Source organism: Phyllostomus hastatus, unplaced genomic scaffold (genome assembly GCF_019186645.2).
Source record: "Phyllostomus hastatus isolate PE091 unplaced genomic scaffold, TTU_PhHast_1.1 phas_contig_196, whole genome shotgun sequence".
NCBI classification, from domain to species: domain Eukaryota; kingdom Metazoa; phylum Chordata; class Mammalia; order Chiroptera; family Phyllostomidae; genus Phyllostomus; species Phyllostomus hastatus.
In genome coordinates, this window is record NW_025333709.1 from 31,214,318 (window position 1) to 31,240,404 (window position 26,087).

The following is a 26,087-nucleotide window of genomic DNA, read 5'->3' on the forward strand; positions in this document are numbered from 1 at the left end:
AAACAACACACTTCTAAATAATCCATCAGTCAAAAGAAAGTCCCAAGGAAGATCATAAAATAAATGAAAAATAATCAAAATAAAAATACAACATATCAAACTTATGGGATAGATAGATGCTGAGAGAAAATTTTACAGCACTAAATGAATACATTTAGTATTAAGAAAAAAGAAAAAATTTCAAGCCAACAGTCTGAACTCTCACCTCGATAAACTAGAAAAAGAGCAAAACTATAAACAAAAAACAATACAAAAAATCATTGAAACATAAAATTGTTTTCTTTGAAAAAAATCAATAAATTGACAAACTTCGAGCAAGACTGGAAAAAAAAAAGTGAACACAAAAAATACCAGTATCAGGAATGAAACAAGATTTCAATACAGAATCTACATATATCAACAGGATAACAAGGGAACAGTAGGAACAAGTCTACATACATACATTTGAGAGCTCCTCAAAAAACACTACCACAATTCATCCATATTGAAATAGTTAATATGATTAGTCTTGTAACTATTGAGGAAGTTAAATTTATAATTTAAAACATCCCAAATAGAAATTTTCAGTCCCAGATGGTTTTACTACAGAATTCTACCAAAGATTTAAGAATTGTTACCATGTATACCCACTCTTTTCCAGAAAATAAGAGAAGCGAACCCATCTCAATTCATTTTATAAAGTTAATATTACCATAATACAAAAACCAAAGATAACACACATAAAAAAGAAAACTGTAAACCAATATCCCTCATGAATGTGGATACAGAAATCTTTAACAAAATATTAGCAAATAGAACACCCAACATATTAGCAAATAGAATTCAAAATACATAAAAAGAGTCATACATGATAACCAAGTGGAGTTTATTCAGGAATACAAGGCTGATTGAATATTTTAAAATCCATCAGTATAATCTACCATTTTAACAAGCTAAAAAAAATCTACATGATCATATCCATTGATGAAGAAAAGGTTTTAGCAAAATTTAACACCCATTCATGATAAAAGGCTCTCAGAGAAATAGAACTAGAGGATACCTTATTAATAAATAAAGAGCATCTTTAACAAACCAATCAATCTACAGCTAGCATTCTTATTAATGGTTAAAGACTGAATGTCTTCCTCCTAAGATTGTGAACAAGGCTAGGATGTTTGTTCTCACCATTCTTATTCAACAAATACTAGAAGATCTAGCCAGAGCAACAAGGCTAAAAAAAGGAAATAAAAGACACACAGCTCTTAAGTAAATAAATAAAATAGACCTTACTTGCAGGTGATATAATTATCTTCATCAAAAATTCTAAGGAATTAATAGCTAAACACCTAGAACTAATAACTAAATTCATCAAGGTTGCAGTATACAAGATAAACATACAAAAATCAACTGTATTTCTATATATTATCAATGAGCATGTGGACACAAATAGTAAAATTGCAATGATATTTATGATCACTCAAAAATATGAAATAATGTAACAAACAAGTACAGGAACTGTATGCTGTATGTACAAAACACTGATTAAAAAAACATCAAAAATAATCTAAGTAGAGACATATTGAGATCATGGGTACAAGAATCACAGTAAAGACGCCAATGCTTCCCAAAGTGGTAAATTTAATACAATTTCTATCAAAATCCCAGTAATATTTTTGTAATAGATTGTTCTAAATTTTATATAGAAAGGCAAAGGGACTGTATAAAAACAATTGTGAAAAAGAAGTTAAAATGGAGGAATCAGTCTATGTGAGCCCAAGACTTTCTGCATAACTATAATAAAAAATCAAGACTGTGTGTTGTTGACGGTGTGACAGACCTACAGACCAGAGGAACAGAATGTAGAACCCAGAAACAGATCCAGACCAAGAGGTTTTTGTTAAAGGTGCTGAAGTGGTTCAATGGAGGAAAAATAAATGGTAGGGGAGCAATTGGGCATGCACAGGAAAAATAAAAGACCTCAACATGTCTTACACCTATCAAAGAAATTAACTCAAAATGCATCACAGACTTCAAAGTGAAACATAAAATTATAAAACTTTTAGAAAGAAAATCATTTAAAAAATCTTCAGAATCTAGGGTTAGGTAGATAGAGTTTTTAAATAATCTTAAAACAATCCATAAAAGAAAAAAATGATAATCAAACTTCACCGTATTTAAAGACTTTTCCTTTGCGCAAAGACCCTGTTAAGAAGATGAAAAGACAAGCTACACATTAGAAGATATGGAGAGACATTTTATCTAAGAGAATATTTATATGGAAAATAGGCACAGGAAAATATGTTCAATGTCATTGGCCATTGGGGAAATGCAAATTAATACAAGTTATCTTTTTTCTTTTAAGATTTTATTTGTTTATTTTTAGAGAGAGGGGGAGAGAAAAAGAAAGGGAGAGAAACATCAGTCGGTTGCCTCTCATATGCACCTTGACCAGGACCAAACCCGAGACCCAGGCATGTGTCCCTACCAGGCTTTGAACCCACCATACAATGCCCAAGTGAACCACACCAGTCATGGCACCACAAGCTCTCATTGAACTAGTTTCCATAAGCTAGGATGTTCTAGCACCTGATCTAGCTTCACTGAGGTCTTTGTTTGAAAGACATATCCTCAAAAAGGCTTTTTCTACTTCCTACATGTACCTTTTCACCACCCCACATCCTCAGTCACTCATTTGGTTTTTTTGTTTTTTCAGTAAAGATCCAGGGCATTGGAAGACCTCCATGAGTCCTCACAGAGCATTTCCCCTCCCTCCCTCCCTCCCTCCCTCCCTCCCTCCCTTCCTTCTAATTATTTTATTGTTGTTCAAGTACAGTTGTCTGCATTTCCCCACCACCATGCCCCCCATCCCAGCCATCTCCCTTCCCTGATTCCACCCCCCTTGGTTTTGTCCATGTGTCCTTCATAGTTGTTCCTGAAAACCCTTCCCCCTTCCCCCCATTATCCCCTTCCACCTCCACTCGGTTACTGACAGTTTGCTCTTCCTTTCAATTCTCAGTCACTCTTGATTCCCTTACCTTTTATTTGCTTCATAGCACCTATCCCTGGCTGACATGACATATTCATATGTTTACCTGTTTGCTGTCTGTCTCCCCCATTAGAACAAGTTCCATGAGGGCAAAGATCTTGTCCTCATCAAAGGCCTGTCACAGAGTAGTCAATTAATATATTTTTTGGATAAGTTATAACACACATTTATATACTCAAAGGTTTGTTTTCATAACTACCCCATGGCATTTTACTCAAATTGACTTCCAGGATTTCAGACCTCCCCTGCCTCGGGTCCCCAAAATGCTTTCTTTTAATGCTAAAACCATTGCCTTATTCTTAGTTCTTACTTTACCCCCCTTCCAGCTCTGCTAGAAGGACACCTACCACTACTCTGCTGATCCCTGCCACCCCAGTACCAGTCATTATCCCAGTATGACACTGTTATTAGAAGGAAAAGTAAAAGGAAGAAAATGGGCCCTCGGGCGAAAATACCAGCAGGTGTTCAAAGGCAGGAGCTGTAGTCGAAGCTGTGGGGCGGGCAATCCTGGTGTGCTGGTCAATACACTCTGGTCTAGATAATGTAAGATTCAGAAGCACCCCCAAAAGGTTGTTGTTGGTTAACTCACCAGGAGTTAATTTTTGAACTTGCTGGCTTTTGCTGAGCAGTAAACACCAACCTAATTAGGAACTTGTCACTCAAATGTAATGAGTCTTCCCATTTCTCCTTTTCCATTTAGCTAACTTCAGAGGGTTCTTGGCTTTGTTTAAAGGAACCATACTTGCCATTTAAATTATGGGTCCCAAAGCCACAGTGACCCAGAGTTCAGTCTTCTGACAACACAGACCACAAACCATTTAAAATTTTTCAATGTGAAAAAGATTCTGGGGGTTGCCGGCACATTCCTTCACTAACACCATGACAGAGCTGCAATACATGAGCAATTATAGAACATGAATTTCTACCATCAAACCTTCTTTTCTTAATGTGCATTTTAATTTTTTGAAAACTATTAACCATTAAACATAATTCTTTATTTAAAAATATAGCAGATGTCTCCAACATACTGAATTATTTAACTATTTCTTAGTGAACACTTATCCCCTCATTTTCAGAAAAGAACCCTGCTTTACTTCTTCCCACAAATTACTCATTAATTCTGTTTTCTAAACCTATAACTGAGACCAGATGATGTTTAGCATACCTCAAAAAAAAGTTAAATACAGCAAGCTGTATGCTGAAAAGAGGTGAGCCTTTCTTCTACTCAACTTGCAATTTTGTATTGAAAAGTAAAAAAAAAAAAAGAAGTCAATTTTTTCTGGGAGGTCCAAGTGGGGAAGGGGAGACGCCCATGGACGGTACCGAGAGCAAGATCATTCCTAACTCTGCTGTGTGCGATGGCACACCCTCCTCTGTGCTGGCTCTGCCCCTCCAAGCCAACTCTGAATAGACAGTTGCTGAATGTGTCCATCCAAGTTCAGTAATTCTACTTGTTGGTAAGTTTCAAATGAAAGTAATACCTCTGATTCTGCGCTAAGAAAAATTACCTTTCTTCCCTCTGAAAATGTTATTTCTTTAATAGTAATATTTAATTGATATTTGAAAACAAAAAAGTAGAAAAATGTATCATTATTTAGAGGCAATTTAAGAATTTTTTACTTTGAGGGACCAGTTAATGATTCTATATACACTGTTATCAGGATAGTTAACAGTGTGAAAGGTATCAAAAATTGGCTCATACATGTTTAGGTGGAAACTACTGCTGGATTTGTCTCTTAGCTGTGAGATCTACTCTGTTTATTGCACTTCTCTGTAGTCTTGGATAAAAACATTCCCACCTCTAACATAAAAACTAACAAGAAAACTAAACTTAAAATATTGTTTTTTTATAAACCAGGGTCCCCACAATTTATAAATTTATTGATTTACTTATCACATTCTTCAGCTAAACACATGTCATAGAGTTGCTATTGTACAATACACCACAGAAATCCTAGAGGAGAACATACGCAGGAAAATCTCATATATCCCACATGGCAATATTTTCACTGATGTGTCCCCTACAGCAAGGGATATAAAGGAAAGAAGAAACAAATGGGACTTCATCAAATTAAAAAGCTTCTGCATGGCTAAAGAAAACATCAGCAAAATGAAAATGGAACCAACTGTATGGGAAAATATATTTGCCAATGATACCTTGGACAAGGGTTTGATCTCCAAAATATATAAAGAAATCACACAACTCCACACCAGGAAGATAAACAATCCAATTAAAAACTGGGCAAAGGACCTAAACAGACACTTCTCCACAGACATATGAAAGAATGCTCAACATCACTGGCCATCAGAGAGATGCAAATTAAAACCGCAGTCAGATACCACTTCACATCAGTCAGAATGGCCATCGTAAAAAAAATCAACAAACAACAAGTGCTGGCAAGGTTGTGGAGAAAAGGGAACCCTAGTGCACTGTTTGTGGGAATGCAAGCTGGTGCAACCACTGTGGAAAACAGTATGGAATTTCCTCAAAAAACTGAAAAAAGAACTGCATTTTGACCCAGCGATTCCACTGCTGGGATTATACCTTAAGAACCCTGAAACACCAATTCAAAAGAGCCTACCCACTCCAGTGTTCATCGCAGCACAACTGACAACACCCAAGTGCTGGCAGCAACCTAAATTCCCACCAGTAAATGAGTGGGTCAAAAAGCTATGGAACATTTACACAATGTAATTCTACGCAGCAGAAAGAAAGAAGGAGCTCCTACCCTTCACAACAGCACGGATGGAACTGGAGAGCATTATGCTAAGTGAAATAAGCCAGGTGGTGAGGGACAAATACCATATGATCTCACCTGTGAGTGGAACCTTTTCAACAAAATAAACAAGCAAACAAAACAGAACCAGAGACAGGGAAAAAAAGAAAAATCTGACAGTGATTAGAGGAGAAGGGGAATAACAGGATAAAAAAGAGGAAGGGTCAAGTAGAGGAACATGTACAAAGGACACACAGACAAGTACAACAGAGGGTGGGGGGGAAGGATGGAATTTTGGTGGGGGCGGGCAGAGCAGGGAAAAACAATGGGGAAAAAATGTTGTTCAACTGTAAATAAACAACAATAAAAAATTTAAAATAAAATGAAGTGAAAGAAAAAAAGAAATGTGCCTTGGAATTAAAAAATAACTTTTTAAAAACCAAGCTTACAGGTACAAAGAATAGATTGGTGGTTGGCAGAAGTGAAGGGGGTGGTGACAGAAATGAGTGAAAGAAGTCAAAAGGTCAAACTTTGTTATAAAATAAGTAAGTATCAGGCATATAAGGTACAGCATGGTGACTATAGCTAATAATACTGTATTACATATTTGAAAGTCACTAGAGAGTAAATGTTAAAAGTTCTTATCACAAGAAAAGAATTTGTAACTATGCATGATGACAGATGTTACCTAGACTTATTGTGGCAATCATTTTGCAATCTATACAATATCAAATCATTATGTTGTTTTGATATTGTAACATCTGAAACTAATGAAATGGTTCATATTATTCCTCAACAAAAGTGAGCAAAAAAAAAGAAAGAAAAATATTTAAAAATAATAGCCTGATTCAATCACCTAGGGAAAGTTTGGTTAGGGCAGGTTATTTAAGTCTCTTTCAACTTCTATAAAAGTAAATAAAGAATAAGATATAGTTTGTAAAGTTGCTTTTTAGAATTAGTGAAATAATGCATTTTAAAACATCTAGCATAATGTCTGACAAAACTCAAGCACTCATTATTATGTTCCTCCCTTCTCACTGACCTAGACAATGAGGTACATTTGAGGAAATACACATAGGAAATTCCTATTCTGCAGGAGTTAATGGAAAAAATGAGATATATACAGAGTCTGGCAGAAGTAAGGCCTGCTTGAGTGTGGTTGGTAGGGTAATGATATGGGTGTAATAATTTATCATTTTAATAATTTATGTCATATGGTATGCTTGAGTATGATATTGTTATGTTACAGAATTACATGCTTATGATTTTGTAATAAAAGATTTTGTAATAAAAAAGGGGAGTTATTTGTGCCAGATCCCGTACCCATCTATATATACGTGAAAAGTATATATGAAAAGCCTTAAGGAGCTTTAGTGCTACAATGAAGTTCATAAGGCTTTTCATCCATTTATATAATGATTTTTATACTTGGCCTCAAATCTAATAAGATTTATTCAATCATGTAATCATTCTTTTATTCAGTTTACTAGAACTTATTAAGAGTTCCAAACACAGTTACTACCTTTAAGAAATTATACTCTAGTAGGGGAGACAGACATGTAACAGATAATTACAATGTAGTGTTTTGGCATTTTGATAGAAGTTTTAAAGGCAAGAAGGGTTCACTGGGGAAGGAAGACAACGTCAAGGGGAAAAGATTTGTACAAGTTCCAACAAGACAGCAACTTTCCTTCCTGGCAGCACAGAATCCTATCTTAAGCTAGCCTAAGATAGAAAAAGTGTTTTTATTTAAATCTAATTTCTATTTATTTTTTAATAGGAAATATAGTCACTTGATTGAAAAGCCTATACATACAGACTGATATATGTAGTAAGACATTTCCCACCTTCTTCTATATTTATTCACTTTACTAACTTCTCAGTACGCCCCCAGCTACCCACCGCCCCTCTCCAGAGGCAGCCAGTGTCAGCAGTTCCTTATATATTTTTCTGGTATATTTAATGCAAATGTGAATATATATCTCCCCTCTTTACAAACAGGTGTACTACACCTTGCTTTTTTCACTTGAAGTATGTTACCAAGCCTATTGCTTATCAGTATACAAACTTCTTCATTCTTCATTCTATTTTAATAGCTGAATATTATTCTGTCATATGAATGTACCACAATTTAGTGAACTGATAGATAGTAAAGTTATTTCCAGTCTTGCTATTACAAATACTGTAGTGATTAATGAATTTAATATACCATTCCACGTGGATGCAAAATACATCTATAAAATAAAATCCTAAAGTAGGATTGCTGAATCAATTTTGCTATATTTTGCTAACCCAATGAGAGTATTTCAAATATTCAATAGTTGAAACCTATACGTTCCCAAACTAACCTCACCAACACTCTGCTTTGGCTTCACCCTCTCTTAGTCCAGCAACCTCACCTCACTCACGGACCCTACCTCACAGCATGCGTCACCATACATCCCTTCAGCAAGTGTCTCTTAAGCACCAGGTACTGTTCTAGGCACTGGGAACACAGCAGTGAATAAAACAGACAAGTACCCTTTCTCTCACAGAACTCTCTAGCAGGGAATTCTTGCAATCGCTTTCTAGGAGGAGAGACAAATATATAAAATAAGTACATTAGAAAGTGGTAAGTGCTAAGGAGAAAAAAAATAGCTAAGGGAAATATGAAATGCTAAGATGCACAGGAAAGGATGAAGAAGAAAATGTGGGGCAAGTGTACATCTGTGGGAAGAATGATCTAGGCAGAGGAAACACTAAAAGCAAAAGCCCTGTGTCAGGACAGCAAGTGCCCTGTCAGAGGAAAAGCAAGAAGTCCAGTGTGGTTGCAAAGGAGTGAGTAAGGAAGAGAGAATAGAGTTGAGGTCAGTGAGGAACCTGAAAGCCAGCTGGTACAGGGTCTTTTAAGTCACTGTCACTCACACCTTTCACTGTGAGGCATATGGGGCACTATGGGAGGAGAAGTGGGCCCTGGACAGAGCAGAACCAGCAGTACCATGGGTACTGGGTTAGGCCTGAGTCAGAGGCACCAAGCACAGACGCAGTAAATGCAGGTGGGGCATCAGGCTAAGGGTGCTGAAGGAACTGAAAGAGTAATAGGTTACAAGAAAATGGGAGGAAAGAGTTTTCAGGAACATGTATGAAGGACACATGGACAACACCAAAGAGGGTAGGATCAAGGGTGGGAAGTGGGGATGGCTGGGGTGGGGGGAAGTGGTGGGAGGATAATGGAGACAACTGTACTTGAACAACAATAAAAAATGTGAAAAAAATAAAATTTAAAAATATTTTTTTAAAAAAGATTGATAGATTATGGAGAATAGAGATGAGGCAGAGAATGAAACCCACTCTGACAGAAGGAAAACACAAGAACAGAAAAGATTTTGCCTCCCTCCTGAATTAAATACTAAACATAATCCTGGGACCAATGGACAGGGACTGGAAAGCTATGTGATAATACATTTAAGTTATCAACTTCTCATTTGCATTGGCAGTAACTTCAATGGCTATAATTACAAACAGCCGTTTATAAGGTTACATTAGGAAGAGATTTTGGTTTTCAAGGCTGATATCATAGATAGAGACTTGCTTTTTAAAGATTATTCCATTTGCAGGAACATCACTTATTGCCAAGCACCCATCTGTTTTGCATTTTAGTACTAACTTTTTTATCCTCACACTCATTTCCCTGAGAAGTTTCTGGAGCGTTGTATTGGAGACAGCAGTAGTGGTTGTTATTTTGATACAAGTACATGATATGCTAGGAAAGCTGAGTTTATTTCTATTTCTCTTTTGAAGAGCAATTAATCAGTGCAATCCCCTCAGTCTTCCAAGCCATTGTAAAAACAAAGATTGTAAAAACTACCATTTTCTCCCAGTTATGTCTTTTTAAGTAAACTTATTGCCATCTTTATTTTTTTATTTGAGTGGCTGGCATACAAAATTATATTAGTTTCAGGTGTACAACATAGTGATTTGACATTTATATTCCTTACGATGTGACCACCACACTAAATCTAGTCACCATCTGTTCGCCATGCAAAGTTACTACAACCTCATTGACTACATTCCCCTTCACCTTTACACCCATGCCCTAAACTCCTCCTCTCCGGCAACCAGCAGTTTGCTCTCTGTTTTAGACCTTTATTTGTTTATAATTTTTTCACTGCCTATCTCTTTGTCTTCTGCAGCCTGACTTCTGGTCTCACTATTTCACCAAACCTGCTCTCATTAAACCTTTCTTCCTTATCTGGATCCTTGTAGAATCCATCACTACCTTTGACATTTATGGCCACACTCTCATACTTCAGTGGCACTCAAAGCTCATGATGACACTCACTCATAGTCTGAGAAGAAAGGGCACCTACTGAAAACGAAGAGCAGGAGGGGAAAATACATATGAATGAACTTAGCTGCAAGTGCTCAGAGGCAGAGCTGAGTCACAGATGGGGCTCAATTTGGAAGAAATTTTATTTTAAGTCCAAGAGCCTTAGAAGTCGTCTAGGCCAATACCCTCATTTTATAGATGACATAATGAGGTACAGAACACGTGTCGGTTAGGATGCCTTTGGTTACAAGTAATAGAAAACAGCAGCTCAATTTGGCCTAAACAATAAGGAAGTATACTCCGTGATAGGAGGTCCTGACACAGTATCCCACTGCTGCTCTTCTCTGTGGCTCCCTTGGCCACTCCACCTTCCAAGTGTTAGCTCCCACTTCTGGATGTAGGCAAGATGCTGAGCCACAGCAGCTTCAGGGCTCATGTCAGAGTCCTGGCAGTTGAGCGGGGAGAATAAGGGTAAGTGCAAAGTGTCTCTTTTCAGAACCAAAGAAACCTAATCAAAAAGCCCCAAGAAGATTCTGTCTTGTCACCTCCCCATGTCTGAAGCAATCACTGGCAAGGGAAATGGGATTGCAAGGCTGGTTTAGTTTAAGCCCAGGACTAAGTTTGGGTAAAATGAAGCCTGAGGAGCAAGATTATTTAATAGGCCATAATCAAAATGTTACTTGTAGATCTTGATAATTTGTCCTACTACACTTCTCAGAATTCACTCGCTTTTTCTGCTCGTTAAAGATGGATTCTGCTCTTCTCTCCTTTTGTAAACTTCTCTGGGGAGGGCACGTGTTCTTTTTGTAATGGTTTTCGACGTCTGTGGAAGTGGCATAGGGTAATGGTCAGTGCTGACTTTAGAGCCAGACTGCCTGGGTTCAGATACAGGCCCCAACCCGCCACCTCTGCGCATGTCACCTGAGGTACATTATTTAATCTCCTTCCTCACCAATAAAAGGCAATGGTAATGGACCCAACCTCAAAGAGATGCTGCACGAATTAAATAAATTACTATATATAAAGTGATCAGAACAATGTCTGTTACACAGTAAGTCCTCTATAAGTGTGTTATCGTACTAATGTGCATGTGCTAGTTTTGCCTGCCTAGCATTCCTTCCCCTTATTTTGTCAAATGTTTCAGTTTTCCTTTGAAGAACTACCCCTCCACCACACCATACGATTTTGGCACAATTCTCAGTCAGTATGAATTGCTCCCAGCCTGTACTAGGCAAAGGTGGGGCACAGGGTCCAAATCAGGCCAATCTTGCCTTTACTGTAGACTCTGAGTCTTAAGGAGAATGTTTCAGATAGAAAACAGTTAAAATTCAGTCTCTTTGGTGTCATGGCCTTGAACAGTCTTTTCTCAAGTGTTTGCCTGGACCCCCAGAACTGGTTGTTCTTTCCAAAATCTGATGAACAATTCCTCCTTTGATTCTCTTAGCTATCCAATCTCTTTTAATAAATTCCTTTTTGCTGAAATTGGCCAAAATTGATTTTTATGTTTCTGTGTAAGCATTACGTTAAACAAATAGGCCTCACCAAAATAAATCATGAAGTAACTTTATTTTCATCTTTCATTGTCTCTTTCTATCTACTCAAAAGCAATTCTTCTCTGGCCTCTGCATAGAAGTTAAAACAGGGTTCTGAGGTCAAACATTCTGAGCTCAAATTCTGGCTCCACCTCTTGCTAGCTATGTTGCTTACCATCTCTTTGCCTCAATATCCTTACCTGTAAAATATGGGAATAATAACACCTATCTCATTTGGTTACTGTTAAACTTTAATGACTTCCCAAGTGTAAAATGCCTAGAAGTGTGCTTGGCACATAGTAAGTCCTAAAAAATGTTACTATTGCTGATGGCAATGGTGGTCCAGTGAGGTTACCTTTCTTCCACGTAACTCCTGACCATGCTTGTTTCCATACCTATGCTCACACTAGCCCTCTCTCCTTTTGTCAATCCTTCAAGATAGTGATTCAAGCAACACCACTTCCACAAGGCCCACATCGATCTACAAAGACCACACTGACCTGGTACTTTGTAGGAATTACATAATCTATAGCAGATATGAGACTTGATTTACATCATTTTTAATTGCATTTATGTTTAAATAATGACTACCTCAACAAAGTATTCCTTGAAATCAAAAAACATATTTTATGTTCTTTTATGTTCTTCATACTACTTAGTCTAGGGTAAGGTTCACAGGAAGCCCTTAATAATTAACTTTTAAACAGCTATATGTGTGTCCAATCACAATTCCTTCTGGGTTTATAATGCTGCAAGCCCTTAGGCTTATGTTTTAGTATACATGCTGCTGAGGGGATCTCATGGCCCATCTTTTTACTGCATGTATAAGCTCACTAAAAAGACAGGCTAAAGAATTTTCTGTTTTCTTCCCACACTGGCTCATATACACTGGGCATCCAATAAATATTATTAACTATCTACAAAAGAGTTGAAAACTTCAGGAACTGAAAATTAATTCCAAATATGGTAGGAAATTCCAAATGTATCTGTTACTGTTAATATCTGAAACTATAGTGCTGAAAGGTCCTGTTTTGTGCAAAAACAAAAAAACATAAAGATAAGGGGAACAGATACTCAGACATTTTTCTGATACATTTTTTTCCTCATAGAACTGTTGATGAATGACAAAGTAAAGAAGGTACCTATTGTGTTTTTTTTATTGTCATGTTTCTGGAGAAGTGTTCCTTTATTTTTGAAACACTACATAATATAAAATACACCATCTTCATTTTCTAATTTCTCTAAACATGTGAAAAAATGTATATAAAAATAAAAACTTTTCCCATAATGCCCAGAGCATATATACCTGTGTATATTTACATATATGCAGATGTTACTGTTTTACAGCTAAGTGGGTAGTTTGTTTTAATCACATGGAAAAGTCAGTGGAGAAGGAGAAACTGAGTAAGCCTAGACTCAAGTCCATGTGAATTGAGACTTCATGTCTGTGACATGAAGATGCATGATCTGACTCTGCTGACCCTGGGAACCAGTTTATATTACACCTAAATGACACCTCTATAAAATTCCACTCTTGTTGGCTTATTGTTATTTAATGGATATGATTATTTGGGTTAAGAAAAAAAACCACTCTTTATTCTAAATGCTATCCACTGTAAATTTTCAACCAGACCAGCTCTTCATTGTTTTTCTTCCTACTGAACACTCTAGCAGAGAAAGAAAATGGAAGAGAGAGAAGGGTGAGAGGACAAAAATTTACATATCCTACCTGGATTGTGCGAGACAGCCTGGTGCAACCATACTCTGGTTCTCCTCTTTGTTCTGCAGCGCGGTGAGCTCTACCATGTTCACCATCACATCACTGGTGTGGCCAGGAAGCTGGGGAAGCACTGAAATGATCTTCTCTACCAAGTTGTCACCATGATGTCCCACTGCTCCTGTTTCAGCAGACAGAAACATGAACTCACAAAATGGGAGAGAAAATAAGCTGAATTCATGTTCTATAATGGCCCTTCCATCAAGAATAACAAATGTTTGGCAGGTTCTCTCTGGAACACCCATGCCTTTCTTCCATCTCCAGCATGCATCTTTACTTTTCTCTCCTAAACCCTAAAGGTCCACTTGAGACCTGCAACCAGGGAAGTGGCAGGCAGCAGCCACATGTCCCAGACTTACCCCCCTGAACCTGTCTCCAAGACCCCTTTTTCTCTAACTTTCCAGTAAACTAAAAGCAGCCCCACCTTGGCTCACTTCTGCACTATGACTTAGCTACTTGTCAATGAATTCAGGCAGTGCAGTGTGGGTCACTTCTTTCCCATAACCCTTCTAGAGAGCCAAAGCAGCCCCGCCTAGGCTCTCTCCTGTTGCTTCTTCTACCCCAAGCCCTTCCTTTGTTTCACTGTCCCCAGCTTTAATAAACATACTGTCAAAATCAAAAAGAAAAAAGAGAACAACAAACATTTTTAGTTTCTGTTACAAAATCAATAACACAAACCTAGCATGTTGCCCTCTGTAGCACTAGTAAGCTCAAAATTACCTAGTAGACCCGTGCCTTGTGTGCTGGATTAATGCTCCATGAGTACAGACACTGTGTCTGATCTCATTACTACTATATTCCCAGCACCTAGTACAGTGCCTACTGATATGGTAGGTATGAATAAATAAATTATCTGCATATAGTCAGCCAGGTAAACAGATCCTGACATTTTAGAGCCAAGCTTTGTTTTACTGATGACGATCACAAGACAAAGAAGGGCTTACAGACCTGATAAAGAATAGCAAATCTCCACTCTGCTAGACCCATATCTTCATAATGGCAACTGGTTATCTAGTTCACCCTATATCCACCATATCTGGCAGGCAACTTAGCAGTTAGTAGGTTCTCACTAATTATTTGCTTAATAAAGGAAAGAATAAATGAATGAAGAGTAACAGTTTGCAACAACAGAGGTATTTATAGGGTGCTTTCTGTGTACCAGGGACTGTTCAAAGTGCTTTAGATGTATTAACTCTTTAAATTACAAATGAATTAATGAACTCAAATTGAAATTCAAGACCAACAACACAGTTTAATACTTTTCCCATAAACCCAGGTTATCTTTCCAAAAGCCATCATTGTTTGGAAGACCTCATTCCAAAAATGGATGGGACTTGACCCATTTACTTGTTTTGATCCCACCCACTTCAAATCAATAACATTTGCTTCCTAATGTCTCTCTAGCTCTCTCTCCGTGTTGCTTCTTCCCAAGTCATATTATTTGGACAGAAGAACTAGGTAGGAAAAAACCAAACCAGGAATTTAAGGAATCATCAACATGACTATCATAATCTTTATCACAATAGCTAATATTAACTGAGAGCTTATGATGTACCAGCTATTAAGCTCCATACATTTATTATCCACTTAATTCCTACAATTCTAATAGGTAGGTATTATTATGTGCATTTATAGAGTGGAAATTTCAGTTTAAGTAACTTGCTCAAGATTACACAACTTGTATATTACCACACAAGAACTCAAATTCAAGAGGCAGATAATTCCAAAAATGATACTCTTTATTTTTTAAAAATCAAGCTCATAAAACTGACTTAAGACAAAGCCAGCATGAGTGCTTCTAAGGCAACTCCTGATGTTAAATAAAAGCGTTTTCACACTGGTAGACTATTCATTGATTAGGCCTGTAAGAAACCACATCTACTTCCAGACAAGGTGGAGGCGTAGGTAGACACACTGTGCCTCCGCACACGACCAAAAGAAGGACAGCAACAATTTAAAAACAAAAAGTAACCAGAACTGACAGAGACTCAAACTGTATGGAAGTCCAACAACCAGAGGGTTAAAGAAGAAATATTCATCCAGACCGGTAGGAGTGGCAGAGTCAGGCAGCCAGGCGGAGAGGATTTTCAGCAAGGCTGTGGCTGGAGGACAGGGGCAGACAAGGTGGCAGCTGGTGGGGCGGGCAGTGCCACATTCGTGTGCAGATAGACCGGGAGGAACAACTGGGGAGCAAGACAGACCTCTCATCCCAGGGTCCAGTGTGGGGAAATAAAGCCTCTGGCCTCTGATTGAAAACACAGGTGAGGATTGAGGCAACAGCGGGAGGAACTCCCATCCTCACAAGAGAGTTTGTTGGAAAGACCCATAGGGTCCTAGACCATACACAAACCCACCCACCCAGGAGTAAGCACCAGAAGGGCCGAATTTGCTTGTAAGTAGTTGGAGAGGTACCTGAAAACCACCAGAGAGCAGAGCAAGAGCCACTGTTCCCTTTCGGACCCCTTCCCCACATACAGTATCACTACACAGCAACATGGGTGGCCCTGTCCTGGTGAACACCTAAGGCTCCACCCCTTACTACATAACAGGTGCACCAAGACAAAAAAAGAAATGGCCCAAATGAAAGAACAGATCAAAGCTCCAGAAAAAATGCAACTAAGTGACAAAGAGATAGCCAACCTATCAGATGCACAGTTCAAAACACTGGTATTCAAGATGCTCACAGAATTGGTTGAATATGGTTGCAAATTAGATAAAAAAATTAAGGCTATGCTAAGTGAAATGAAGAAAAATGTACAGGGAACCATCAGTGACGAGAAGGAAACTAGGACTTAAATCAATGGTGTGGACCAGAAGGAAGAAAGAAACATTCAATCAGAAAAGAATGAAGAAACAAGAATTCAAAAAAATGAGGAGAGTGTTAGGAACCTCCAGGGACATCTTTGAATGTTCCAACATCCGAATCATAGGGGTACCAGAAGGAGAAGAGGAAGAGCAACAAATTGAAAACTTATTTGAACAAATAATGAAGGAGAACTTCCCCAATCTGGCAAAGGAAATAGACTTCCAGGAAGTCCAGGAAGCTCAGAGAGTCCTAAAGAAGTTAGACTCAAGGAGGAACACACCAAGGCACATCATAGTTATATTACCCAAGATTAAAGATAAGGAGAGAATTTTAGAAGCAGCAAGAGAAAAGGAGATAGTTACCTACAAAGGAGTTCCCATAAGACTGTGAGTTGATTTCTCAAAAGAGACCTTACAGGCAAGAAGGGGCTGGAAAGAAGTATTCCAAGTCATGAAAGGCAAGGACCTACATCCAAATTTACTCTATCCAGCAAAGCTTTCATTTAGAATGGAAGGGCAGATAAAGTGCTTCCCGGATAAGGTCAAGTTAAAGGAGTTCATCATCACTAAACCTTTATTATATGAAATGTGAAAGGGACTTATCTAAGAAAAAGATTAAAAATATGAACAGTAAAATGATAGCAAACTCACAGTTATTAACAACCACACCTAAAACAAAAACAAACTACATAAGCAAACAACTAGAACTGGTTCCTCACAGAAATGGAGATCACATAGAGGGTTATCATGGGGGGGGGGGGGAAGTTACAGAGAATAAGTAGCATAAATGGTAGGTAGAAAATAAACGGGGGGAGGTTAAAAATAGCATAGGAAATGTAGAAGCCAAAGAACTTATATGTATGACTTGTGGACATGAACTAAAGTGGGGGAATGTGGGTGGGAGGGGGTGTACAGGGTAGAGGGGAATAAAGGGGGGAAATGGGACAACTGTAATAGCATAATCAATAAAATATATTTTATATATATATGAAAGCTAGTCTTATACAGATATGTAATTGGACAAGGGAAGGTTATTTTATCTTTAAGACTGGAATGAAGAAAGTACATTATTAATACTCACTTAAAGAAACCCAAAATTCAGCTAATTCTCTGTGATAATTTCATGTTTGTTGTACAATTTCCTTCCACTTATATCTTGTGCTTGGTGCAGTTGTTTTTTAACAAGGCAGTGCACATTGAAGTTGTATTTACCCTTTACAACAGTGATTTTCAAACTTTTTCATCTCATGGCATATATAAACTTATTACTAAAATTCTGCAGCACACTAAAAAATACATTCTTGTGAATCTGCCAAAAAATGGGTGTAATTTTGATCATTCACATGGAACCACTATTGCTGTGTTGGCCATTGTCATTTTTTAATTTGACAATCTAATGGTCAGTGCCCCTGACTAAATAGTCAGGTATTGCAGGTTTTAAAAATTCTTGTGGCATATTAGTATGCGTCTTGCAACACACCAGCGTGCCACAGCACAACGGTTGACAATCACTGAATTATGGAATTTAACAAATTCATTGAAATTGCTAAATTTGCTTGTCTGTATCTCCCTCAAATTCTGTGAGATCAGAGGCTATGTCCATCTAGTTCATCTTTGTATCCTCAACCTGACATACAGTAAGGCGTCAATAAAAGATATGCCGAATCAGTGGAAGTGCCAGAACCTTGGAGAGTGGTTATGAACACCTGCACAGCAATCCCATTTACCTGCGAGATCCAGAGTTCTGTCCACAAAGACCACTGAGGCCCTGCCTGCAGAAGTCTTCCTCCTGTTCTTGGCGGGAGCATAATTGGCCAGATCTGCTGCAATGATCCGACTGAAAGGACCTACAGCAAAGCACTCCTCCCGTACTCCTAAATGCTCACACAGAGAACTGAGGCCTGACACCAAACACCTGATCTGCAGTAGCAGTTCAGGGGGTAGGGCAGAGGCATCCACTTCACCCAGGCTCCCCAGCCTTCTCTTGTCCAGTCGGGCACTATTAAGAAGATGCACATCCTGGGGCAGCAGTGGGAAAAGGGAAGCAAAGGCTGGAGCCAAGGCAAGGTGGGGAGCAGCAGGGGCTAGCAACAGCGGGATGTGCAGCACCTCGGCGGTGTAGTTCATGTTGCCCATCCACTCACACAGCTTCTCCTCCAGTTGTTCGAACACCGGCTGCTGCCCCTCCAGCTCGGCAGCTGCCGCCGCTGACACATGATTAGCCGTGAGGTGGACAGCGTGGTTCACGGCTGTGACCACCACACAATACTGGAAGTGACTGCGGCAGATGATGTTCCGTAGAATCTCCACGGTTCGGCCTTTCAGTAGCGAGCTCAGCACAAACACCGCCTTGGGCTGCTGAGCTCCGCCACCAACTGCCTCGGGCTCGAACTCCCGCAGATGACATGCAGGACCCCCCACCGCCTCCAAGAGTCGGGTGGATCCGCAGCCCCAGTGCAGGCTCTCGGCGCAGGCAGCGTCCAGGTAGACCAGAGCCCGTTTCACTTTGGTAAGCACCTGGTCCCAGCCCTGCTGGGTAAAAGATTGTACTCCCGGGGTGCTCATAGTCGGGGATTCGCAGGCTCAAGCACTGAAGTGCAAGAACTTTGCTCAGAACACACAGCTTCCGGGAACTGGGCTCGCTAAGACTTTGACAGTCAACACAGTACACGCGGAGTCGCGTCTTACTCGTCCAGAGGCTGCGCACGGTGATGACGTTAATGGGTCGTGATTGGCTTGCTGAAATCCAGTCTAGGAAGAATGCTGAGCGCTGAGAAGAAATGGGCGGGGCTCCGGGGCCCTGGAATTCCTGGAAAGTTCTGAAAGACTTAAAGAGTGTTCGTAGCAATAACTGAACTGTCTTCTTTTCCTCTGCCTGTCTGCCCAGATAACTTTTCCGTGCTCCTGAGAAGACAAAGTTTGATACTTCCTTAGACATAAGCACATCTGTAAAAGAACAGCCACTTTCTCCATCTAAACTCAGACAAAGATATCCTAAGATAAAACCACCTATTGTAATGTTTCGTAGTTTACAGGTTGTTGTCACACATGCTATTTCACGCAGGTCTCATAGCTAACCTACTGGTCTCGTTTTCACTTCCTCCATCTTCCCTCCCTCATCGCATTATCAGTAAACCTTAGTCTGCTTCAAAAATCTTAGAATCCAGACCCTTCTCCTCATCCTTACTCTCACTGTCTTAATCCACCATCATCACTCACCTAGGCAATTGCAATGATCCCCCCTCATTTCCCAGCTTTTCATCTCCTCATCTTGAAATTCAGTTGTTTTCATAATAAGCTAAACTGGTCCCACCATATTCCTGCTTAAAAGCCTCTCCTGGCCCAATTCCCTACAAGATACAGGCAGACTCCTTGAAATGGAACCCAAATTCTTCATGATTTCCTGGTTTCCCAGCCACTCCCAGTCTGGAGCATTATATACCTACACAAGGTAGTCAACAGATTGAGCCCAGAAAATTTCATGGGCTCAATTCATCAAATTAGTATTTATTAAGCACTCGCCAAGCATTATCATTGTACTAGATTCCAAAGATACAATAATTAGTAAAATACATTCCCTGATCCATGAAGAATTTACGTTTGGCAAATTCCTAATAAAAATAATCATTATAATGTTACCTTCCATTGAGGATGTTCCTAAGTCACCACTATTATCATCTTCCTGTCCTCCAACTTAGCCCCCAATACAAAACATCCAGTAATACCTCTGCTAAGCGTTTCTTATATCATGTGGTGAGTTTCAACATATCTGTTTTCTTTAACATATCTATCTGGTAAATTGTGCACTAGAAGCCCAGTATCCCCAACACTAGAACATAACAAATATTCAATACATGTCTGTTGAATAATGTTCAATTTATATCCATATAATAAGTAATATAATCAACCAACTTTTAATGGACTTGCACAATATTCTAGACACCGTGCTGGACATTGATGTTATAAAAAGAAATAAACCACAGCCTTGCTTTCAAAAAGAATCTGATTTAAAAGAACCCATACATGTAAAGCAAGTAAAATAAAATGTTACAGAAATGATTAGTTTTTTTAATGTGCAAGTATTACAAAGGAGGAAAAATAAATTCTGACTGGGTGGAGTAAAAAAGGAGGTGCTCAGAAGTTTCATATAGGAAATGAGTTTTGAGTTGCATTCACAGAAAACCAGGTGTTCACCAGGTGGACAGGATGGGGAGGAGAATTCCTGGCAGTTCAGGCAGAAAGTATAGCATGGACAAAGTCATGAAACCATACATGTTCTTTGGAATCACAAACAGTTTAGTATAGCTGGAGTGTGTCATATAAAGAGAGACTCAAAAAGAAATAGGAGGTAGCAACTGGAAAAGAAGGGACTAGATCAGGGTGAGTCTTATTTTTTATTCTTTGTATTAGCAACTGGGGGGTGACTTTTAAAGTATTTTTAGGAGTGGAAATAATTTGTTCACGTCTGGAGTTAAGAAAAAATTCTAGTAAAGGCATAGACAATGATTTAAAAATTCTGGTAAAGACATGGACAATCATTTAAGACGTGCAGTAAGGAGGAACAGGAGGAACAGTTAGGAAACAGCAACAGCAATCAATCACCTGAGAGTAGATAAGGGACCAGTAAAGGTAATACACCCTGAGGGCTGTTTAAAGAAATGTTAGAGAGGGCCAAAAACCTGGTGACTGGATTTACAACAAGAGTGAAGTAGAGGGAAAATTTCTGATTAATGCCCACTTAAGTGGCAGTCACTGAGATTTGAAAAATCAAAAGACAACCATTTTTGGGAATAAATGTACTGAGTTCAGTTGGGACATGTTTTAGTTTATTTGTCTGCTGTTCTAATTGTGACAAAATACATGTAACATAAATTCACCATCTTAACCATTTTTAAGTGTACAATTCAATAGTGTTAAGTCTTTTCACATTGCTATACAACCAATCTCCAGAGCTTTCTATCTTGTGAAACTGAAAATCTATAGTCTATCCATTAACAAGAGTTCCCCAACTGCACCTCCCCCATCCCCTGGCAACCATCATTCTATTTTATGGTTGTTTGAATTTACTACTCTAGATACTTCACATAAATGGGATTGTTCTATACTTGTCTTTCTGTGACTGGTTTATTTCATTTAGCATAATATCCTCAAGGTTCATCCATATTATAACATGTGTCAGAATTTTCTCCCATTTCTTGCTCTCAGATGTTATGGAAGAGTCAAATTAATTCCTGCTAAGATAACATGCTTAAGATAACTAGATTTACCTTCTTTAAATGTGATTTGTATTTTGTTAAAAATAGCCAGCATTTATTTCCCATTCCTCATAAAATCAAGCATATTTCCCTTCACCTCATTTCTAAGTTCTCCATATATGCATGATCAACTTAAGCATTTACTATTCACTTTCTATGAAATTAACATTGTAAGACAGGATTCGCTGACTACAGGAAAAAAATTGTTCTCACCCTTAAGGAGTGTGGTTTATATAACAGTGTAGATGTAATAGGAGATGAAAGAATTTTCCAGAGACAACCGCAAATATAAAATTTACTGTCAAAATATGTAAGAGTATAGAGGAAGGTGGATAATTGGGGCTTAATTGCTCATGAAAGTATCAAGAGAAAGAAAACCTCTGAACATCTGCAGTTGTTCAGGTTGTTCAAAGGACAAAAGTATTAAAACATAACCTACCACCTGCTTGCCACTAACTTGTCAAATTTGACATTTGAAACCTCAGTTTGGTCTTTGTTATCCTCCCAAGAATTGGGGGTAAAATTTTATTTTAATATTAATTTACAGATGAGGAAAGTGAAGAACATTGAATTTTAAGCAACACATTTAAAGTTGGCAGCAAATAGCACATTTGGGTCTAAATGACATATTCATTCAAAACACATTTATGAGGACTTGCTATCTACTAGGTATTGAGCAAAGCACCTTTATTTGATCTTCAACTCTTACACTCTTTTCATTATTTTAATTGACTGAGCATTACCTTTCAGTAATTCTCAGATATATTAAAACTGATCCTTTGTTTTTGTTTGTTTTTGCTAAGAACCAACAGGTCACAAAAAAAGAAATAATAAAATGGAAAACATATAATTAGAAAATACGGAGTACTGTAGTTAGATAAAGTCATAATTTTATATAATATCAAGATACCTATCTTTGAAATCTCTCTGATGACTAGGGAGCTAAAGACACATTTAACTATGGAAGATTATCCAGACAAGGAACTCAATTTGAAAGCAAGCAGGAAGAGGACTTTTAAGACTAGCTATTAGTGATTTATGGGCTTCTCTCCTTGTGGAAAACTTCCTCTCAAAGCTTAGCTCAAATGCTACTTCTGGGAAGGCAATTCTGATGCATCAATTATTATTCAGTAATTCTTCAGTTCAGCTTATGTAGTGCCTTGAAAGTCAAGCTCATTTCAGGCAGCTGAAAGGAAAAAGAGACTCCTCAGCAAGAAGCAATTGTTTTTTCCATGAAACAACCAGAGTTCATTGTATGCTCATGGAATGAAAAATAGAACTATAAATGATTGCCTTATGACAGTCACAAGCAGAATGTAAAACCTTCATTCCACTACTGTCAGTAAATGCCAAGATAATCCTTACCATCACTTGACATATTATACACTTAGGTTTATTGGCTGTCTCCTCGTTAGAATAAAAGCTTCATCAAAGGTGGACTCTGTTTTTCTCACTGCTCAATCTACATAGCCTAGAAGAGCTCCTGACACTTGGTAGACCCTACATAAATATTTGTTAAATAAAGAAAGAAATGGAATGAGATAAAAGTGGAATTTAGGAAAGATTTCACAAAGTTGACTATATCTCATTCAGCAGTGTTCAGAAGGATGCAGGGATTATCCTAAACAGGTAAGAGGGACCGGGAACAACACACAAATGAGTATTCAAAAGTAAGGGGGATTAAAATCACATAATTTGTTTAAATTACACAAAATAGTGTCTTAATAGCATGTAAACACTTTGTGTTTGCTTCTTTTATGGTATATCTACTTTTTCCCTTGTAGGAGAGCTAGTTGTTTACTACCTTTTCATAATAGAGAGCTCTTCAAGGGCAGGGCCTATGTTTTAGTTATTCTTTATTTTCTAAGTTCTTAAACAGTAGGCATTCAGTAATTGTTAAATACATAAATAAACACCCAGTATTTATTGACTAGAAAGTATGGACAAATTGATTGATTTTCAAAACTAAAACAGATTTCTTTTCATTAAAGTATCTTGTTTGAAAACTTTAGAACGGAAAGGACTTTAGAGATCATCTAGTTCAACTTTCCCACTTTATAGATGAGAAAACTGAAGCATAGATTACCTGAGATTAGAAAGTAGGTATAGTTAAGAACTAGAACACCAGTTTTGACCAATCTTGTGTCATCTTCTTGAAAGACCTGTTCTCAAAAGTGGCCTTAAAATTTGGCATTATTTACTAAAATAAAACTGCATATACTTTATGATCTATCTTGGAGAAACACTTGTAAGAATCTATAAGAAGTCACTGACAAGGATCTTCATTGTAGGTTTTTTTGTACATTAAGGTGTAAAGTTGAAAGCAATCTAAATAACATCAACAGAGAAATAGCCACATTCACTTTATGAGAGCCATGCTATGAAATAGTATGAAGCAGTTAGAAATGGATATAGTTTAATACACAGGGTAAGGTGGAAGTAAGGCTTGCTTGAGTGTGGTTGGTAGGGTAATAATATGGGTATAATAATTTCTAGTTTTAATTTGAACATTTCACCTAAAATGTCATATGGTGTGCTTGAGTGTGATACTGTTATGTTACAGAATTACATGCTTATGATTCTGTAATAAAAAAGGGGTGATATTTATGTGGGACCCTGTATATGTAGTAATATGAATCTCCAAGACACTGTTGAGTTAAAAAAAGGGATCTACAGAAAAATACATACTGTACTGTACCCTTTTAAGACTCATTAGCCTCAGGCTCTGCAACTAAAACAATACAATCAACTGAAGTAAATGTATAGAAAATTTCAGAATGATTCACAGCACACAAATAACAAGAGCTGCTTTTGTAAAGGGTGGTAGTCAATCTTTGAACTTAATTGGAAGCTTTGTTTTAACAAGGACACTGCATTATTCATATATTAGTTTTGCTTTTGTTTGCTGTTAAAATATTGCAAGAAAGTGGCCATGAATAATGATTTCTTATTTAATAGGAAACAGGTGATCAATAAGTAACTATTCCGTATCAAGGCTGATACAATATACTAAGAATGAAATAAGGCCTTTCCGACGATTAAATGCAGAAAGCGTCAATGGCACAAGAAAACAATGGAGTACTCGCAGACAAAAGCAATACCAGTTATTAGAGGAATGGTTGGGGGAGGGGAACCCTAGTTTACGCAGGAAACGACCGAGGAAAGCGTTGTAAAGGCAAAGTGGGATTCCATAGGGGCGGGGCTAACTACTGTGCGCACGCGCAACCACGCTCAGGTGGCCGCCACCGCGGAAGCAAAACCGCCTACCGCCGCTGTGCTGCTTGGGTACTGCGCATGCGCTGGCGGGCTGAGGCCCGAGTGTGCTTTACCACCTCTGCGGCTGCGGTGTCCAGTGGATTTGAGTCTCGCGCTTTCTTCGTTCGCTCGCCGGGGCTTTTGCGCCCCTCTTGGGTCTTCGGGCAGCGAGGCTGGGGAAGGGGCTGGAGAGGGCTTTTGACCGCTGCCTTTAAGTTGTGCTCGGGGCGGCCATGTCGGCCGGTGAGGTCGAGCGCCTAGTGTCGGAGCTGAGCGGCGGGACCGGAGGGGATGAGGAGGAAGAGTGGCTCTATGGCGGTACGGAACTTCCTGTCCCTTCTGTCTCTCCCGGTTCTCCCAGGCCTCCCCTCCCGGCGCCAAAATGGTCGTCCTCTCGGGCCCTTCACGGCTCCGACTGGGGCCTCTTCTACGGAACCTGGTTCGGCCTAAGTCAGGCCCTGCGCCGTGTGCGCGTTCCCCCGCCCTCCTCGGCCTCCTCTGGTCCAGCCCCCATCCCCAAAACGCGCGCAGCTTGCCGCGGCGGGGTCGGGCAGGGGTCTGGTGCGCGCGGCCGGCCTCGTCTGTCGCCCCCTCAGGGCTTCTCGGCTGCTTCGCCTCCGTGCTGTTCACTCGAGTTTTTTTTTATATTGATTCTGAGTAGTGTTGGTGTGTTTCTTCAAGCCCCTTGGCTGTAGGATGCCCATCTTGTCCCTTTAAGCAAGTCATTGTGTAATAGCTAATAAAGTTGATGCTGTAAAACTAACGTCTTGTTTCTTGATGGTCAGTTTGTATGGAATGCACCTGCAAGGGTACCTCCTTGTCTGAAAGTCGTGCTTTAAAAATAATTAATTAAGAGAGAGAAAGAAAAAGATGGAATACATTATGGCCCATAAAGAAAACCCCGAATGTCTCCTGTATGTATTAAGGTGAAGTTTTTCTTATTTAAGAGACTGCTCTTTAATTCACATCATAGAAGTAACACATGTCTCTTAGGCTTATAGTTTTCAGTACATGTATTTATTTTTTTTTAAATAAACTTAATTATCTTATACCTTTTTGAAAGGAACTTGTTTAGGCATTTGGTTTTTACCTTTTAGTAAGTCACAGCTCCTTCTTGTTACAGGTACTAGATTTGAAAGTTAATATTTGTTCCTTGCCAGAAATGTGTATTCTTCATAGTCTTCACTGTAGTAAAAGTATATGTTTGGGCACCATGTAGCTCCTTGATGTGACTTTGACAAACTTTGATTTTGATAAACTTGTAAAGTCATTTGTCTTTGGTGGCAAGATGTAGCATTAGTAATATTCTTTGAAATGTAAATATATAGGGTTTATCTTACAAAGATATAGAAGCCTTTATACCTCTTAAGTTTATTTTTATGGAAGTAAAATCTGATTTTTTTTCATAAAAG

At 38.6% G+C, this 26,087-nt stretch overlaps 2 protein-coding genes across 24 annotated transcripts in view; one reads left to right on the plus strand and one right to left on the minus strand.

Moving 5' to 3' along the window:
• Positions 1 to 18,900, minus strand: part of SCFD2 (sec1 family domain containing 2) — a 318,097-nt gene extending 299,197 nt beyond the window's left edge. Inside the window, exons 1-2 of the mRNA XM_045834437.1 lie at positions 17,893 to 18,900; positions 13,313 to 13,481 (exon numbers count right to left, since the gene is read on the minus strand). Coding sequence (XP_045690393.1) covers positions 13,313 to 13,481; positions 17,893 to 18,730 — 1,007 coding nt within the window. The 5' untranslated portion in view covers positions 18,731 to 18,900. The remainder of the gene's footprint in view (positions 1 to 13,312; positions 13,482 to 17,892) is intronic.
• Positions 18,901 to 24,709: 5,809 nt separating this feature from the next.
• Positions 24,710 to 26,087, plus strand: part of FIP1L1 (factor interacting with PAPOLA and CPSF1) — a 73,427-nt gene continuing 72,049 nt past the window's right edge. For 22 of the 23 annotated variants that reach the window (XM_045833920.1, XM_045833921.1, XM_045833927.1 and 19 more), the window contains exon 1: positions 24,710 to 24,993. In XM_045833920.1, the coding sequence (XP_045689876.1) occupies positions 24,909 to 24,993 (85 nt within the window). In that variant the 5' untranslated portion in view covers positions 24,710 to 24,908. The remainder of the gene's footprint in view (positions 24,994 to 26,087) is intronic. The other variant, XM_045833942.1, reaches the window with a different exon arrangement.